Genomic DNA, 19,660 nt, shown 5'->3' with positions numbered 1-19,660 from the left:
GTTATTGATAACTTAACTGCATGTTTTAAAAAAAACAGAGATAGATTTGACTGCACCCCACAAAGGTATAATTTGTGAAGCCATCCCGCAAGCTTGTATAATTTATATGAACATTGCTCAAGTGAAACTTATTAAAATATTCATCAATTCACCACACAGACAGTTAAGAAACTTTATATAGAGCTTGGCTTAGCTAGCATAACCATTTAATGTTGGAACATTCTGAAATAGTTGCCAAATACAGATTGGACACTTCCTTTCCAGGGTATTTAAAAATATTTATAAGATATATTTAATCTTTCAGTGTACAGTATATGTGTGCATATATGAATATTCTCCAGAGTATCTGGGATCCTCCTTACAAAACCTATGCAATCAAATATATTCTGTTCTCATAAAACCAGCTGCAAAAATGTGGAATGGGTTGTTAATTATAACATGAAATAATATTATAGCCCAATGGGGAAGTGACTATGCACAGCACTGCAGGAAAGCAATAAATCAGGCATTTGGTATTTGCCTATTCATGCTCAACTGTGTGTAGCATTCAGACGTCCCATTTCATCAGATGGTAGAGTAATAATAATAATTTTAATAATAATTTATTACCGTATTTTTCGCACCATAGGATGCACTTTTTCCCTCCTAAAAAGCAAGGGAAAATGTGTGTGCGTCCCATGGAACGAATGCAGGGGGGAGGCAGGCTGGAAAAGCCCCCAAGAGCCGCACCGCTCTTGCGGGCTTTTCCACAGGAGGGAGAAGGGACTGACTGGCGGCATCAGTCCCTTCTCCCACCTCCCAGGAAAGCCAGGAGAAGCCGTGCAGCCCTTTTAAAGTGTGCGCGGCTTCTCCTGGCTTTTCTGGGAGGTGGGAGAAGGGACTGAATCCCCCCCCTCCCAGAAAAGCTAGGAGAAGCCGCGGTCTCTTTAAAGGGGTTGCACAGCTTCTGCAGGCTTTTGGGAGAGGTGAGGGAATCCCCCCACCTCCCAGTAAAGCCAGGAAAGCCCTGCGCAACCCCTCCGCCAAGGAGAGGCTGCACAGGGCTAAAGGGGAAGCCAAAACAGCGAGCAGAATCCATCCCGCTCGCTGCCTTGGCTTGATCCATAGCTGCGCGCAACCCCTCCGCCAAGGAGAGGCTGCACGGGGCTATGGATTCTTTAGCCCCACGCAGCCTCTCCCGGGAGGGAGAGGCTGCACGGGGCTAAAGGGGAAGCCAAAACAGCGAGCAGAATCCATCCCGCTCGCTGCCTTGTCTTGATCCATAGCTGCGCGCAACCCCTCCGCCAAGGAGAGGCTGCACGGGGCTAAAGGGGAAGCCAAAACAGTGAGTGGGATCCATCCCACTCGCTGCCTTGGCTTGTTCCATAGCTGCACGCACCCCCTCCGGCAGGGAGAGGTTGTGTGCAGCCCGTATGCTGCTCTTTGGGGCTGCGGGGGGGAGGAGATTTTTTTTCTTGAATTCCCCCCCCTAAAAACTGGGTGCGCCCTATGGTCCGGTGCGCCCTATGGTGCGAAAAATACGGTATTTATACTCTGCCCATCTGGCTGGCTTTCCCCAGCCACTCTGGACAGCTCCCAACAGAATATTAAAGACACACAAAAAATCTAACATAAAAAACCTCCCTAAACAGGGCTGCCTTCAGATGTCTTCTAAAAGTCAGAGAGTTATTTATTTCCTTGACATCAGATGGGAGGGCATTCTACAGGGTGGGTGCCACTCCCAAGAAGGCCCTCTGCCTGGTTCCCTGTAACCTCACTTCTCGCAGTGAGGGAACTGCCAGAAGGCCCTCGACGCTGGACCTCAGTGTCCGGGCTGAACGATGGAGGTGGAGACACTCCTTCAGGTATACTGGGCCGAGGCCATTTAGGGCTTTAAAGGTCAGCACCAACACATTGAATTGTGCTCGGAAACGTACACTGGGAGCCGATGTAGGTCTTTCAGGACTGGTGTTATATGGTCTTGGTGGCCACTCCCAGTCACCAGTCTAGCTGCCGCATTCTGGATTAGTTGTAGTTTCCGGGTCACCTTCAAAGGTAGCCCCACGTAGAGTCAGGAACAGTGTGTCAAGTGCATGGCAAGGATGTTGAACTAGCTAGGCCTTTGGCGCCTGATCCAGGGAGGCTCATCTTATGGTCTTAAAAATGCTTTTGTTTTTGTTAGTATTAATATGTCAAAAAATCAGAAGGGAGCTTTCATTCTCATCTGCTCTTCCAATGACAAGTGCTTCTGCCGTGATCTAATATATAAGGCAGTCTGCATGCATACACACACTCTCAGATACTGTCTGGTCTCAGCCAAATGAAGGGAATCCTCTTCAATTTGTCAACCCACATAGTTTTAAAGATCCTGCAGCAGGATGTAGGTGCTTCAGGGTGAAACCTGAAGTACGACTCTTAAACCCAAATGTCTGCGACATCAGTCCTTTTTATGTTCTCTGTAGCAACTGGCATTCTAATATGCAAACCACCTTGACCAGGAGTAAAATTAATTCTTTTTTTTAAAAGTAGTAGACATAAGTAGCTGAAGATGGTTAGAAATGGGAGGATATGTCCATTTCATTTTATCCTTTTTCCAATTTTAAGTTTCGTTCTCCGCATTTCCACATCACTCTGCATTTTTTTAAAAAATCACAAAAATCCACGTGCATTTTAGTGCGAATTTCTCCTAATATACAGTGGTACCTCGGGGTACATATGCTTCAGGTTACATACGCTTCAGGTTACAGACTCCACTAACCCAGAAATAGTACCTCGGGTTAAGAACTTTGCTTCAGGATGAGAACAGAAATCGTGCTCCGGTGGCACGGTGGCAGCAGGAGCCCCATTAGCTAAAGTGGTGCTTCAGGTTAAGAACAGTTTCAGGTTAAGAATGGACCTCTGGAATGAATTAAGTACGTAACCCGAGGTACCACTGTACACACATTTTTTTTGCAAAGTAGAAAATACTAATATAATGTATTTTCAACAATTTTATGCACACCTTGCTCTGTGCGCCTATGCATTTTTAGATACATTACTTGGTTGCTTTGCAAAACTTCAGAGAAGAAGAAGTTCTGCAGGGTTTGTGTATTATTTTGCAAAGAGTGACTTTGGCATGCTCTCCTTCAAACGCGACCTGAATCAGATTTCTCTACTGTGTCTACTTAGGCTAGAGCAGTTCTGGTGCTGCTCAAACTCAGCAGAGGGCAGTAGTGTCCAGCCCATTGCAGATGCCTTACAGTTTTCTCATCTTTGACTGTAACCTTAAATCTAGAATGGGGAAGCTGCGGGGAACCTAAAGCAGCTGTTGGATTCCAACTCCTCCAACCAGCATGGAATGATATTCAGGGATGATGGGAGTTGGAGTCTGACAACATCCAGAAGTCTGCAGGTCCCCCCATGCTTACCTACAAGGCTTACTAGCCTCATCATTCAGAGTTTTCTTTTAACAAGAACAAATTCTATCATCTTCCCCAGTGGTCTCTTCCTCCTGCTTTCTTTAGGAAGGCTAAAGTTCAAGCATTAGATGGGACCACCCATTTTTATCATGGAAAAGCAGAAACGTTTTAGCCTTGTGACTTTAAAACATATTGCACTAACAAAAAGCAAAACAAAACAAAATAAAGGGAAGGGGGGAAAGGATGTGGGAAACCAAATAACAGACTCACTTTGGACAACCATGAGAGAATGACTGTTTACTAAAAGCTGGAAGGCCGTAGGAAGCTGGCAAGGATCAGAAATGTTCTGTGCCAGAATTAGGAGCAGGGGAAAACAAACTGTTGCAATAGCTGAAAGCTCAGATCTGGGAGGAACTGAGGGAGTGTTTCTGAGTGGCTGCATTTCTGACTGGCAGAAAAATCAGGAGACTAAGATATCACAGTATGTTATAAACAGTAAAGGACTTATTCTAGTCAGGGTGGGTAGGAGGAAACACATATCTCTAGGGTAGCCACTTATACATTACTCCCAAAAGGAAATGTATTATCAAAACAGAGGGCACATTAAATTTTCATATGCTAACATGCACATTGGTGCAAATATAGAAACAGGGCCCCTCCAGACCACTGGCATATTGTTGGTGCATTCTGCAACATATTCTTCACACAATGCATTAGTATATTAGTGGTGGATTTATTCTGCTTTATTTTTTTTCTGCTGTGATACATCCCCAACGCCACCTCATTATTGCTGCCTATGGCAGAACAAAAGTGGAACAAAAGTGAACCAAAAGATTTACGGTATAAAACGTGGCAGGGTCTCAGCAGGAAGCTATGGGATATGCACAGACTGGAAACGAAGCAGTGTGTCCATCTCAAAATTTCTGCGGGTGCAAAGTATATGGAAAGCAGTATCTGGTATGACCACCCCAGTAGCACAAGTCATCCAGAATGCATGATAACAATGGCATCCGGTCCATGATTACTCTAACTTAGAAAGAAATGCAAAACATCTCACCACAGTGTGAGCAACTGAAACATGGCAGTAAACTGCTAGTTGTTTAGAGTCTTATTATTGTGTATATATATTTTTAACAGCCAGGGAAAAGGAGTGGTGTTGTGGAATTTTCAACCCCAGGTGCCAAATTAAGTTGGCTGGCTTTGGCTACTGTGCACCTTTACCGGAAACAAGACTACCGTTTGCAAACAGTCTTGGGCCAAGCCAGGAAACATACAGGCACAAACCTGCCAGCACATTTTATATTATAGTTAAAGCCCACATTCGCGAGCTCACGAAAGCATCAAGGTTATATAGGGTTGCCGAGGTTATATAGGGTTGGACATAGCCGGGATTTGGCCTTTGGAAGCAGGATTCAGCGGAAATTGATGCTATGTCCAGGAAAATCAGCGGGTTTTTTGATATTTTGCAAAACAACAACAACTTTAGCAACAACTTTGCCCAAAAAAAGTTCAACAACTTTTGTGTCCGGATTTTCACTTTTTGAAATATGGCAACCCTAAAATAATTTTATCATTTTTACCCCGTAAAAAACAACAACAACCCAGTCTTGAAACAACCTAGCCTGTGAGGAGGTGACCCCAGATGACCAAAATAGTGAGGCAAGTCCAATGCATCTATATCTATATGTACTGTGTTGCCCGCTGATTCTCCCATGCAAATATTCACACACACACACACACAAACACACATGGCCGTTTTCCTCTCCATTGGGCTTGCTTCTGTTTTCCGAACCTCACTGACAGGGACACAAGAAGCTGATTTTGAATGAGTCAGATTATTGGTCCATCTAGTTCGCTACTGTTTATACCAGGGGTAGCTAACCTGCTGCCCTCCAGATGTCATTGAACCACAATCCCTATCGTCCCTAACCATTGGCCATACTGGCTGGGGGTGATGGGAACTGCAGTCCATCCATATCTGGAGGACACCATGTTGGTGTCTACTCTGGCTGGAGGTGGCTCTCCAGCGTTTCAGACATAGGTCTCTCCCAGTCATACCTGGAAATGCCCAGGGTTTAAATTAGGACCTTCTACATTCAGAGCAAATGTCTACCACTGAGCTTCTACAGCAAGCATGGCCTTAATATACATTTGGAGTGAATCTTTGTTCCAGAATGAGAACATCTCATGTGCATGGGGAGAAGATAAGCGCTTTAGTGATGGCTGCAGAATGAAACTATGGTGGGACAGATGGAAGCAAATAGAAAGGACTGTTCTCCTTCTAACAGTGCCAGCTCATTTGGCAGCCATCTGAGACTATCAGCCAGCTTTAAGGGAGGCAGAAGAGACACATGGCCTGATCTCTTCTGTTGACAAAAGCAGGAGTCGTCCACAAACAGGCACAGTCGCCCACAGAGGCACTCCACCCTACGAGGACCCATAGGGAGCAAAAGGCAGTGAACGAGGCAAAGGCAAGGGGTGGAGGCAAAGGATACAGGGGCTGCTCCTCCTAGTCCTCCTCCTCCTCCTGAACAACAGCAGGACGCACACTCTCGGCAGGCTGGTTTCAAAACTGGTTGAGACCGGATTGCTCCAGTCCTGAGCAGCTCAGCTACTTTGAGTGCAGGAGGCTGCTGGAAAAGTCTCTGCAGAAGCCTGCCAAATAGGCCGCCTCTGGCTGGTGGGACTGGAATAACCCACCCCTTTCTGCCAAAAGAAGACCAGACCTCGTAAATAAAGCCAGCCTTGTAAACAATCCTGGCATAACAGGGCTCTTGTTTTTTTTCTTCCTCCTCCTTCCTTTACATAAATATATTGTATGCACCCTGGCCTGCAGCAAACGCATTTTCTTTGGTTGCAGCTTTCCCCAACCAGGTGCCCTCAAGTTGTTTAAAACTACAATACCCATCGGGGCCACTAAGGCTTGGGAAGGCTGCTTTAGCAGAGAATAAAGAGGAGTGCAATTTACACCTGTGCTGCTCAGACTTTCTCTCTGCAATCCCATTCTCCAAAAAAACAAAGATCGTTTTCGCAGTACTTTGGGCATGGGACTCCCAGTCCAAAAGTAGCTCATCAAGAAACCTGCTTGCCTTTTTATTTTATGAAGTGTTTGGAAGACATGGCTGTGTAGAGTTGTTTTAGTATGCTTTTTTGGGGGCATGAGCTGTTTTATCTTGGTTTTATATTAATTTTATTAGTGATTTGTTAGCCTGGTTTATACATAGCACTAAGCCAGGGTTTCCCAATCTTGGGTCTCCAGCTCTTTTTGGACTACAGTTCCCATCATCCCTGACCACTGGTCCTACTAGATAGGGATGATGGGAGTTGTAGTCTAAAAAAACAAGTGGAGACCCAAATTTAGGAAACCCTGCGCTAAACCCAACTTCCATCAGCCTCAACCAATATGGCTAATGGTCAAGGATGGTTGGAGTTGTGGTCAAGCAACATCTGGAGGAGCACAGGCTCCACATCCCTGGTTTAAGCTATTCCTCCACTTGTACCCAACCTCTATATCTGTAAACATTACAAAATTCTAATAAGCCTCCAGTGACTTCCTTCCAAAGGGACCAAACTCAGGATAAGTGCTGTTTGACCCTGAAACTATTCAGTATTTGGGATGGAATTTGGTTCACCTTGGCTTTAAAGGTGATTGCACTAAAGTTGCACTTTCTAAAACAGTAAACAAATAGAAACACAGCCATACTTCACGAGTCACACTTTTACGAATTTTGCAATGCAGTTCTGCAACTAAGAATTGCATACCTAAAAGCATGTAATGGGGTGGTGTGCATATAAATGCATATATTAGTAAAAATAATGTACACAAATGCATATGTATTAGGGGACGTTGTTTGCAAAATGTGTATATTTGTTAAAACTAAATACAAAAGAAAACCTTCTTGCGAGGAACTTGCACTACAAGGCTGATGAATTTCCATCAGGATTTATTTTTTTTAAAAAAGCAACCACAGAAATTTCTGCAGAAATATGTGGATCTGAATTTACGAATGGGGAAATGAGAAACCGAAAGAACAGAAAATTGAACAGTCCTCCTTGTAGACGTGGGCTGAGTGTCACAATATGTTACATATTGAGAGCTGGGGTTGCTCACAGCAGCTAAACTGCTTTCTTTGGCATCTCTCGGGGTGACCGTGGTGTGTGTTCCAGCTGTTAGTAAGAACAGTGCCGGAGTTCGAGCATGTTAAGGGTTTGTTAAACTGAAGCAGCTGTTCATGAATTTGGTCCAGTTCACAAGAATGTTGGGCTGAATATTCTATGGTGAGGGAGCAGTGCTTAAATGATACAGCGGCCAAGGTGGTACGTGGCCCCCTCAGCTACTGTTTTCAATAAAGTTGCATGGGGCATGGAGTTAGTGGGTTTCATTTAGTGTTCCCGATGCAGGTGGTGCTGTGGGTTAAACCACAGAGCCTAGGGCTTGCCGATCAGAAGGTCGGCGGTTCAAATCCCCGCAACGGGGTGAGCTCCCGTTGCTCGATCCCTGCTCCTGCCCACCTAGCAGTTTGAAAGCATGTCAAAGTGCAAGTAGATAAATAGGTCTGGTGGGAAGGTAAACGGCATTTCCGTACGCTGTTCTGGTTTGCCAGAAGTGGCTTAGCCATGCTGGCCACATGACCCGGAAGCTGTATGCCGGTTCCCTTGGCCAATAAAGTGAGATGAGCGTCGCAACCCCAAAGTCATCCGTGACTGGACCTAATGGTCAGGGGTCCCTTTACCTTTACCTTATCTATGTCCCCCTATAACTCAAGCACTGTAATGGAGAGCTGAAAGCAGATTAAAGAAGAATGGATAAGAAGCCCCCACTAGACCTTGGAGCCCTAAGATCAGAGGTTAACTAACCACTGATTTAAAATTTCCTTTAGCCTATATACTTGTGCTCGTCTTTTGTTGAACAGTCCCCAGTTCCCACTTCTGGAAGCCAGGTAGATTCACCATGTGCCATACTTTACAGATAAAAAATCCTCTATTTGAAAGGATGTTGTGTCCAGTCTGCAGCTAAAAAGCCATAAGAAGGGGGAGTAAGTTGCCTATCAACATTTAACACCTGGAGAGCAAGCAGACAGCCAACCTGAACTAATAATAATAATAATAATAATTTATTTCTACCCCTCCCATCTGGCTGGGTTTCCCCAGCCTTTCTGGGCGGTTTCCAACAGAAGGTTAAAAATACATTAAACTAGGATGAGATACTGCTATTTTAATTACAGAAATTATTTATAAAGTTGCACCTAAACATCCGTATTAGCACATATCTTATGCAGATCTGTCTCCTTTTTTTTTTTTTTTTTTTGGCAATGAATTGCCTCTTTTATTATGGTAAGGAAGGGGCCACCCTCGATGCCATCTGGGCAGAATCTTACCATTCCACTTGCACAATTTAATTTCTCTCCTCTTTCCCCCCTGTGGCCACCCCAGGAGCTCCCCAGATCTGCTCCAGATGGTTGAGGGAATCTCCAGAGCACATTTAGGGGCACACAGGGAGTGGAGAGGGGGAGAATGTCGTGCAAGCAGAAATCCTTGCCTTGACAAAACTTTCTCATTAGAACTACACTGGATCCCTCCCAATGTCTTTTGTTTGGTAACCAGCATCAGAGGCTGAAAGCTTGCAAATGGCATGTCCTATTCTGCCTCCACTCCTAAGCTATCAGGTTCCTTTCTGGTTCTGTCCCAGACCAACCAGGTTCTTCCAACCTCTACCCAGAACCTACCAAATCTTGCCTTGGCTCCAGTGTTCCACCTATACCGGCCTTATCCATTGGGTTTCCCCAAAGGACCAGTATTTTGAAAACAAAACAATGGAAAGCATTCAGCCCAATGACCGACACAGGCTTCCTACCAGCTTCACAGATGAAATAACAGAACACGCATCAGCAAATCAAATGCTGATTCAGCCATCAGTTTTGCCAACTCACTCACTTCGGAGAGGTAGCTTTTGGATATCACAGCTGCCAACCAATCGACATCATCCATAGCTGACTTCTGATGCAAATATGTGGAGCTGGCTTTTTCAGAGCTTGACCTTACCTTTCAGAGGAAAGGTATTTCAAGTGGGGACACTTCCAAAAGACCTGCCATGTGATAAAAATCGAGCATCTTTCCCCCCACCCATAAACACATTTACTTGGAAGTAAGCCACACACTTCAATAGAGCTTGCTTCTGAGTACATGGTGCATAGGACCGCAGCCTTAGGATCAGAGAAGTACATTGTTTTCTTTCATCTCCTTCATGAAGCTCTGGTGTATGGTTGTCAGCAGAAATAGATTGCTTTCTAGGCACACGTCCCGGTGGTTTTCCACTTATCCAACTCCTTTCCAAGGGGAAACTTGCTTTTTAGCAATAGATCGGAACAAATGGCAATCTAGGGGAAACTGGAATTGCCTTTTGCTCAAACTGAGCGCTAAAGAGCAGTTTTCCCCCAGGGAAAGCAGGGGAAGTGTAGATAAGCCCATATTTAGCATTCTGTTCAATGCATGCTACTTTGTTTGGTCTAATAGTGGTGCCTTTCTTTATCTTTTTAAAATAAAGATAGTAAGAAATAACACTAAACTTTTCAACATTTCCGTTTTGAAACTAAGCTGGTTGCGGTGTATTCACGGCCTGCTTTGATGATTGAATATTTAATATATTTCACTTTACTGTTCTGCTGCTGCTACTGAGTTTATCCCCCCCCCCATTAATTTATGTGCTTATGGTTTTATGTAAACCGCCACAGCCATCAAATGGTAAGGTATATAGGTGTAAAATAAATACAGTGCTACTCATTAATTTCCAGTCTAAACTTGAAATACTCTCATAAATTGATTACAATTTATAACCATCTTGGTTCCGTTCCCATTCAGCTTGTAGAGAAGCTATCCCCTTTTCAAAAATAGCTCTGATTACTTTTACATTTAGCAGGTATTCAGGCAGTTTAGTGCATTAGCTGCTGGTAGTTTATGAAATAGTATATGTTTAGCTCGTTTTACCGACACCTACGTTGTTGCCAAGAATCTCACTAAAGCCTTTGAGCTGAAAGCACGACTTGCCTAAACCTGTAGCGACACAGACAATAGGGTTTATTTTAGAGATGGCAATTAAACTTATCGCAAGGTAAAGACTATTATTACTTCTCATTCATGTGTGACTACACTATTGATTACATCATATATTGTAACCATATATTGTAAGGGACATTTAGGGTTGCTAGACCAAAACGTCAAAAATACGGCACGATTGGAATACAATGCAACTGAAATAAAGGACATTTATTGGGTTTGGAAGCTTGGCGCTGCTTTGAAATAGCCTTCTTCAACCTGGGGTACCCTAGATGTTGTTGCACCACAACTCCCATCATCCCTGGCCATCAAATCCAAAAGTTAGGGGTGATGGCAGTTGTAGTCCAACAACATTTGGGGAATGTGAAGGTTGAAGAGCAACCATGACATTATTTTTAAAGCATACTTTAAAAATTTGATGCGAAATAATTTAGATCCTTCAGCATGAAAACCCTAATAATTAATATAGTAAGAGATATGCTGCGATATATGATGAAATTTGCAGTATATTCACACTTGGCAGGCAACGAACACTGTCAACTGCAATGCTTAACGAAGTGTTTGGGAGAACAGGTCGTCTTCTAACGATTGGAGATATTTTTGGATGCTGCATCAGAACATCATCATTTAATCAGAGGCGCTCAGAGGCGCTCTGACAGCACAAACTGGGCCACTAGATCACAGAGTTCATGCCAGACATGAAACAGGGAAGACTCAGACATCTACAGGATCACTAGGACTTTAAGTTTGACCTTGCATTGCAGCTTATCATGTCATGCTGAGAGATCTCAAATACATACTATAACGAGGTACCATAAGTCTAGAAAAAGTTGGCACCGTGCAATTGGTCCCAAGCGTCATCAAACAATTAGGGAGCCAAAATATTCTATCATTGCACAAATCACAGTGAGCTTCAGAGCCAAGAGAAATTTAAAGCTGGGTGTCTCTGTGTCTAGTCTGAGACCCTACCTTCTGCATTATACTGGTTTTCATCTTAGTGCAACTGGGCTATTCTTCCTTATCTGTGTACCCCACTGGGTATCTTTGGGCTAACCGCCATCTCTCTGCCTAAACTACTTCACAGAGTTGGTGTGGATATCCAACCTATGCTGTTCTAAACACCTTGGAAGAGAAGGAAAAAACATACTGTATTTAGCAGTACAATCATAAATGGGCACATGTGCTGCAAAATATCTAGGATATTTTACAAGACATCTTTTAGAAGACATCTGAAGGCAGCCCTGTTTAGGGAAGCTTTTAATGTTTGATGCATTACTGTATTTTATTATTTTGTTGGAGGCCGCCCAGAGTGGCTGGGGAAACCCAGCCAGATGGGCGTGGTATAAATAATAATAATTTATTATTATTATTATTATTGTTATTATTATTATTATTATTATTTAATAGAAGTTGGTGCTTGGCAATGATGAAAGAATGGCAGTCTGAACAGAACAGATTAACATTTGAAGAGGCAGACAAATCTTCTGAGTAAATGTCAATTTCCCTGACATAGCAAAATGGATTGAGGGGTTCATAGAAAATGGGCAATGCCACTCCATAAGGTGTTTAAACGAAGAAAAGCTGAATAAAATTTTCTTCTTTGTACACTGATCAATTTTTTTTATTTAAAAAAATCACTTTCACTGAAAAAAAATACAAGAAGCAAGACAAATCATGCAAATGCGTGTGTAGTTTATTCAAGAACCAAAGAGGTGCAGCAGGTGGAGATGAGCTGGAATGTGAAAGGTCAAGCGTCAAAACCCCACTCAGGCATAAGACTGATTGAGTAGCCTTGGGCAAGCCATAATACGCAAACCATGATCTTTAGAGTACTGTATTCCCATTACACCAGATCATGCCTGTGGCTTGTGGCAACTTATTACTGGTCCATCTAGCACAGTATTATTTGTATTGACCGTCAGTAGATTTCATGGGTTTCTGAAGTTTTCCCTAGCCCTTCCTGGAGATGCCCGGCAGTTGAAACTGGGTACTTCTGGTGTGCACAGTTTGTGCTCAGTTACTGAAATACAACCTTTTCAGTGGAAAGATGATTGATATAATTTATAGATAAATAAAGCAAGCTATCTCTCAAAGTAACTTGAGGACTGAAAGTCAGGGTTGCCCTGTTGGATAAATGAAACTGCAAAAGTATACAGGGCTAAATTAGTCAACATCAAACACTTTTAATTCCTATTGATTTCAATGGAAGAGTTAAGCATAGACTCCAGTCAGGAAGAAACCATCACCCTCGATGCAATGAGAGCACAGCATACTCTTCTAATCTGAGTTAAGGTGCACAGGATTTCACCCTAAATCACTGGAATAAATGGGTTCTGAAAATGTTTAACTTTGGCTGTGCTATGTAGGCAAGCATAACCATAATCCAAATAGTGTTCATGTTAGTATATGTAATCTCCATAGTTTATTACGAGTACAAGGTATGATATTTATTTCTGCACAATCTGATTGTGACGGTCATCATTGAAGGTATTTGCCTTGTGAGAGCACACAAGGCTTGAGCTGCAAATGGGGAGGGAAGTCATTTTAAACAAATGAAAAAATAAAATGCTTACCTTCATCTTTGTGTTTACTGTTGTCCAGCGTGTGGAACATGTACACGTTTGTTGTGGTGTCAGCTGCTTGGTTCATGGTCCATGTGTCACTGGGATCTCTTCTTTTGATGAAATGAGACAATTGAGACCTGTGCTCTGTGCAGGAAGCACCTATTCCTGCACACAAGTCATTTACCCTACTTGCAGGAATTTGCTGATTCCTCATCACTGAAGTCCATAGAGCTTTGCAAATGCAGCTGACAGAACACTGAAAAGATAAGACTTATTTTCTCACCCTCTAAAAGTGGTGGCTGCAGCTTCCCAACTAAGTAGCTGGCCAGATGTAACTTTGTGCAGTCGTCAGTGATGCTGCAACCTTCTTCAGAATCCCAAAGCAGCTTCTTGCAGTTGAACGTTTAAAAAATAATAAAGCAACTTTAAAGGGCTGGGGGAGTGTTGCAGTTCCTAGGAGAGCAAGCTGCTCACTCAGCAAGGTCTGCGCTTGCTGTTTCTGACAGCTCAGACTAGAGTACTTAAGAGAGAGGCAGAACTCTGGGAGGGGATATGTAAAGCCACGAAGATTAACATAAAGAGGGTGGGCCAGTAGGGAGACTTAGATTTCCTCTGCCCGGGATTTACCAGTGGTGAAGTGGGAGATCACCTTTCTTGTTCTCTCAGCTGCAGCTTTGATAGAGGAATGCCTTTGAAATTAATAGGGTTTCTGGTTCCTTGCTTGTTGGAATTACTATAGTAAAATAATTGTGCATTCTGAAAAGGGAAGGCTTGGGCAAAGTACAGGAACATCTGAAAACAAAATGCACACCCTCCAGCCTTTTTCAGATATAACAGGAATACACACTCAGAACTCACCTAAGTGTACCATGTGTACCAGATTGCTAACAGTTCTGCTTCATCTATGGGCTGATACAGACTTTGTTCTTGCACCATGCCTAGAAAGTGCAGTTTCCCACTTATCCTGCACTTTCTGGACACAGGTCCAAGCAGTTTTAACTTTGCCCCAACACTTTCCCCCAGAAAACTCACAATAAATCACAGCAGACGTCAATCCACAGAAAACCTGATTGACATTTGCTCCAATTCAACTGGAGGGTTGTGTTTGGGGAAACTCCCTTGAAGGCATGAGTAGATCATGTGTCTGATCTGGATTCAGAACAACTGAATATTTCAGTCGCAAGTGATGCAGCTGAGCAGACCACTGTAGCGGGTCATGGAAGAAAAGATTCCTCTTGTCTTCCATGGCCCGCTCACGGTGGAATGGAAGAGGCAGGAGGGGCCTTGGAAAGGGGTGTGGCCTGTGATCAGTACCTGGGGTTTAGAGGCCAGGTGTTCCTCACACCTGGAAGGTGTCAGAACAGGAAGATGCAAGGGCATAAACACTGAAGTAGGTTTGAACATCACCAATTTCAATTTATTCCTCTAGGAGCAAAGGAAAGCTCTGTCACTTTGAGCAGTATTCTTATTATTTTATTTAGGCCCCAGCCACTCTGTATGCTTTACTAAACGGCAGGGTGATTATCTAGAAGATGCCAACCAAGCATCTGATTTTCAACACCTCATTTATTGCTTCCAAATCTGACCCAGTGATATTTACTTGCACACAAGTGAGGGGTACTCTAGTTACTGAGGTTGCTCAGTTTAACGCGAGAGTGTTTTGAAAAATAGCACGGATGCCTTGGGTAAAAGGAAGCCAAGGAAAAGCTAGGTTGAGTCTTGACAGGAAAAGTAGTCAACATTCCTGTTGTTTTACATGTTTTTAAATATGCTATTTTATATTTAATTGCATTGTTTTATCGCTTTCATGTTTGCCATCCTGGGCTCCTTTGTGAGAAAGGGCATATGGCGTTCGTACAAAGCCCCTGTCGTTTCACAGACTATTGACCTGTACACCACTACTTTATTCTTCAGCTGCCACCAATTTTTTTTGGGGGGGGCCCAGGGCTCCCCATTGAAGTACTGAGTCTCAGTCAGGTAGAGTTAACAATGAAGATTAAACTTTATTTCAAACACAAACAATTTTTAAAATATATTCGAAACACTGTCACTCTATTCCCTCTCAGTCTTGTCCCTGTCTCTAACTCACTCTGACTCCTCTATCTCCCCTCCCAAAGGAACAAACCAAACTGTCAAAACCTCTGGGCTGAGCCTCAAAATCAGGTAGGCTCCGCCTCTGGGCTTTCTTATTGGTCAACCTATTAACCCTTTCTCTCCCCCAATACAAACGTATCACCAAATAATGGACAAATGCCACAGGGCAAGATATAGATATTTGTTATTATGGGTTGCCTCCAACTAACTTATAGCTCCACTGAAAATTAAAGGTCTTTAATCATGTCCATTCATTTCAGTAGGTCTGCTCTGAGTAGGACTTACCCATGGGATACAATCCTATGGGTACAAAATGCATGTTATCATTTAGCAAATGACCTAGGCAAGAAAGTTGGTGGAAGAAGGGAAACATAGCTTCAAACCTACTTATTTTATTGTATTTCTACCTTTCTCCAAAAGGAACCCAAGCAATCAGAATCCAGGAAGATGCCAAATAGTCATCACTATAAATATGGGAGAGACTGACTAATTCAGCGGTCAACAAAAACAGGGCTGGGATATTGTTAAGGGCTGGCACAGGCAAGAGCAAGCGCATCCCGCTTCACTGATTGAGGTGAAATGGGAAGTGCCGCCTTGCCCTGCCACTGCCACCACTGTACCTGTTGCTGCCACTGCTGCTTCTGCCCTCGCCCTGCTGCAGGCTGAGAAGAAGCACCAGTATCAGCTCCAATTTTGGGTGTGATCCTGCTGCAAGAGCTTGTGCAATTTCAACTGATACTGGTGCCACTTCTGCACAAGCAATGGGGCAGGCAGGCGGCTGCTTTGGGGACTTCAGCCACCTCAGTCCACCTAATGGCTGAGTCAGCTCTAGGCACAGGACACCTAAGTCTCAGGTCTTTTGCACTGAGCCGAAGATCTCCTGCCCTTTCCCCCATTTTAAAACTTTAAAAAAAAAAAATGATTACAGGACGAGTGGGCAAACTGTAACATGCTACACCAGTGAGACCCCACCCACCCACCCCCATTCTTAACTTTGGGGCCCAGGAAATCCTGTTGGCTCAGAGGAAGCCCTGACAATTTGCCCCCCCCATCCCGGAACATTGCCCTAAATGTGCACCTATGCATATAAAACCAGCACATGCAACCTTTATGCAAATTTGTGTCATGGGCTTGTGCACCCTAAGTCAGTTAAAGACCTAGTAACACCTCTGAACATGATATAATAATAATAATAATAATAATAATAATAATAATAATAATAATAATAATAATTCCACCCAAGCATCTCCAGTTGCTAACTAGAGGCTCATCCTCGCAGGACCCCTTCTGTTTCTATTTAAGCTACGAGGTGAAGGTTAGGAGGTGCATTGCTGGTTGGCAATGGGCCAAGTAATCCTGGAATGATCTTTGGTTCAGCAAGTTCAGCAACATCTGTCAGACTGTTGATAGGTGTACCAGGCTCAGATTCTGGAGATATATCCAAGTTGGTGGGACTTAACTGTATGATTTTTCACTGGTGGTATGCTATCTCCCACTTCTAGCACCTCTGCAACTGAGAGCTCAGTAAATGCCATAGGACAAAGCTTTCCCAACTTTTCATGTTGGTGACATGCTTTTTGGACATGCATCATTTTGTGAAACAGTGGTTCAGTTTTCCTAGCAAGCCAGAGGTTAAACTAACCCCTTTCCAGCCCCAGGAGGAGAGCAGGGAGCGTTTGCGCCACACACCTGCACACTGCAACCGAAACGCTAACGTGCCGCGACACACAGTTCGGAAAGCTCTGCTGTAGGAGTTGCAAAAAGCAAAGCAAAACAAAAAACAGCTCCCAATTCCTTGTCTATGTTCAAGCCTATTATATTTTTCTGTATAGCCAGAGATTTACAGTACAATACCCAGCTGCAGTCCAATGTGATATGGTCTAGGAAAGTATCGTCACATTATATTGCTGCGCATTTGAAGTGGTGTGGTTGTTTCTTCTGCGAGTTTCAGGTGTAAATGGCTGGTAATATCCAAATCAATCTTGATGTGGGAGAACAGAAAGCATAGAGTAAGTATGGGGAGTCTGTAGACCTCTGTATGTTGCTGGACTGCAAGTCCCATCACCCATAACCAATGGCTATGCTAGCTGGAGCTGATGGGATCTGAAGTCCAACAACACCTTGAGAGCAATAGGCTCCACACTCATGGCATAGGGATGGCAGGTTTCCCCACAGAAATACAGAGGTACCCCTGGTTACAGATGCTTCAGGTTACAGACGTTTCAGGTTAGAGACTCCACTAACCCAGAAATAGTACCTCGGGTTAAAAACTTTACTTCAGGGTGAGAACAGAAATCGCGCGGCGGCATGTGGGAGACCCCATTAGCTAAAGTAGTACCTCAGGTTAAGAACAGTTTCAGTTTAAGAGCGGGCCTCCAGAACTAATTAAGTACTTAACCCGAGGTACCACTGTACAGAGAGAATTAAGAAAGGGATAAGAAGTGGGGAGGTGTTGTGCAGACTAGACTGGGGTGGGAGAATGTATGCATGTTTACTTACATATGGAGCTAAATAAGGAGCCCCTAAAGACATTTCAGAAAGTCGTTTAGATTAAAGCAAGGCATTTTTGTAGGCAAGGTATCAATATTATCTGCTCAACACAATAGAAGCAACACAATGGCAGGCCCTGACAAAGAGAGCTGCTCCTTCTCAGCAAATATTTGACTGCCGTGAGACAGCTTGTAGCCTTACAAACTAAGGGATTTATGGTAGTCATTGGGGACTGATGTGGAGTTGAACAGAAAGGGAAAGAAATGTATACATTTTTCAGTTTTTCATATAACCAGCTTTCCATGGCCACAAGATATATGCTATTATCTGTATCAGAACTGTCTTTTGCTACTGGGCCTAATACAATTTGTTGACCTTGGTCTATAAAGTCCTAAGGTTCAAATATCTGACAGACTGCCTCTTCTCTTACCTGTGAGCCTATGTCTTAAGAACTGTGGGAGAGATCTGCTCATAGTTCCACCAATATGCACAGTTCACAGAGCAGTGCCTTCTTCACTGTGGCACCCCAGCTGTGTAATTCACAAAGTTACAGTTGTTCCCAATGTTCATTTTCTCAGGCATATAGAACTGGTTGATAACTGGGTTGCTGCTGGATCGTCTGCAGTGTTGGTAATTCCCCACCCCCCATTTTATATTGTTGGTTTTGTGAGTGGGTGTGCATATCTGGTCTATTGTTATGTACTGCCCTAGGAATTCTTGAGTTAAAAGCCAGGATCCAAATTCAGTAATAAATAAATAATATGTTAATCTAACTTCTATTATCATATCTGCCCACACACATTTACCTAACTGTTGCAAACATTTATTTCTCCTGAAATGCAAACCTAATGCATAGTAAACATCTAGACTTCTCAAAAGAGAAGTCTAGATGTTTACTATGATTACCAGGTGGAATTGGGTTGTGTGGATGTCACAAGGTCGTAACACATTTCTTATTTTATTTATTTTTCTAAAGCATTTTTATACTGCCTTTCATCATATCAGATTTTAGGGCAGGGAATAAAAAATTAAAACATGAGAAAACTGTAGATAAAATTTTATAACAGACCAAAACCTTTTTTCCTTTCCCCTTTTCTTCAAAAGCAGAGGGCATGCACATTGCTTCTGAAGTAATTAAAAGTCACACTTCCCTTTAATTTCCAATTTCTATATTTACCTAATATCTATCTACATACAGTAAAAATGCAAGAATGTCACCATGTTCAAAAATTGGTGTTAAAATCTGTAGGAAGTTCTGCAGCAGAACCCAAAACACATCCTCATCAAGCAAAGTGTTCCTTATATTTCTGGGAATTTTAAGATCCTTAGTTATTACTGTTGCTTGAAGAGCTTTTTTAGTAAACTTTCAAAGGAGATCGCCACTCCACTCCAATGTGTTTTATTACAGAGCTTCAGTGTCACTATTTTATTCTGTGCATTTTTTTCTTCTTGCTCCTTCTTGAAGACTGTGGTGACAACATGAGTAGCTTTTACATATTTGATAGCTTCTTTAGCTCTTCTATAAATCCTTTGAAGGGTGTCCAATTACATGAAGTCACTAAGAAGTAAGTTTAGTCTATGAGATGCACATCCTATTGCAGTAATATGTGGGTACTTGACCATTGTGATTTCCCATGCAGCTTTCATTTTACCTGCTTTGTCAGTTAGCAAAGCAAATACTTTACTGCTCTCAATTTTCTTCTAAAACTGTACATATTTCACTGCTGATATACTCTGCAGTATGACTGTTCTCGCCAGTTTCAATGCTTCTATAATAGACTGGTTGAGGTGTTGTTATCACAAAGTTGATGATTCCTTCTCCCCAAACATTTGTCCACCCATCTGTAAGTACTGCAAGACATAGTGTTTCACTGATTTTTCCTTGCACAGATTCCATCACACGCTCATGTTCTGACTCCAAAAGTGGTTTGATCAAGGAATGTCTGCTTGGCAAATGATATGATGGTCTTAATAATTTAAAAGCTTCCTGCCAAAATGCATTTTCAGTTATTGACAATGCTGATCCAAAAGGATATATTGCTCTTGCAAGGGCACAATCAATTTTCTACTGATTTTCAGGTG

General features: G+C 42.9%; 1 protein-coding gene and 1 long non-coding RNA gene across 7 annotated transcripts in view; one reads left to right on the top strand and one right to left on the bottom strand.

Moving 5' to 3' along the window:
• Positions 1-2,893, top strand: part of LOC310689107 — a 50,766-nt gene extending 47,873 nt beyond the window's left edge. Inside the window, exon 4 of the long non-coding RNA XR_014517327.1 lies at positions 2,846-2,893. This is a non-coding gene — a long non-coding RNA (uncharacterized lncRNA). The remainder of the gene's footprint in view (positions 1-2,845) is intronic.
• RANBP3L (RAN binding protein 3 like) overlaps positions 1-13,513 on the bottom strand; it is a 45,182-nt gene extending 31,669 nt beyond the window's left edge. For 3 of the 6 annotated variants that reach the window (XR_014517252.1, XM_083466092.1, XM_083466093.1), the window contains exon 1: positions 13,004-13,512. Coding sequence is in view for 3 of the 6 variants with exons in the window: in XM_083466092.1 (XP_083322218.1) it covers positions 13,004-13,208 (205 nt within the window). In the remaining 3 variants the exon portion in view is untranslated. Of the gene's footprint in view, positions 1-13,003 lie in introns of all 6 variants that reach the window. The other 3 variants (XR_014517251.1, XR_014517253.1, XM_083466094.1) reach the window with 3 other exon arrangements.
• Positions 13,514-19,660: the final 6,147 nt, after the last annotated feature.

The sequence above is a fragment of the Podarcis liolepis genome, assembly GCF_965112155.1.
Source record: "Podarcis liolepis genome assembly, chromosome: 11".
In the NCBI taxonomy this organism is placed as follows: Eukaryota; Metazoa; Chordata; class Lepidosauria; order Squamata; family Lacertidae; genus Podarcis; species Podarcis liolepis.
Note: the sequence above shows the minus strand (reverse complement) of the source record. Positions and strands in the feature narration are given on the sequence as shown.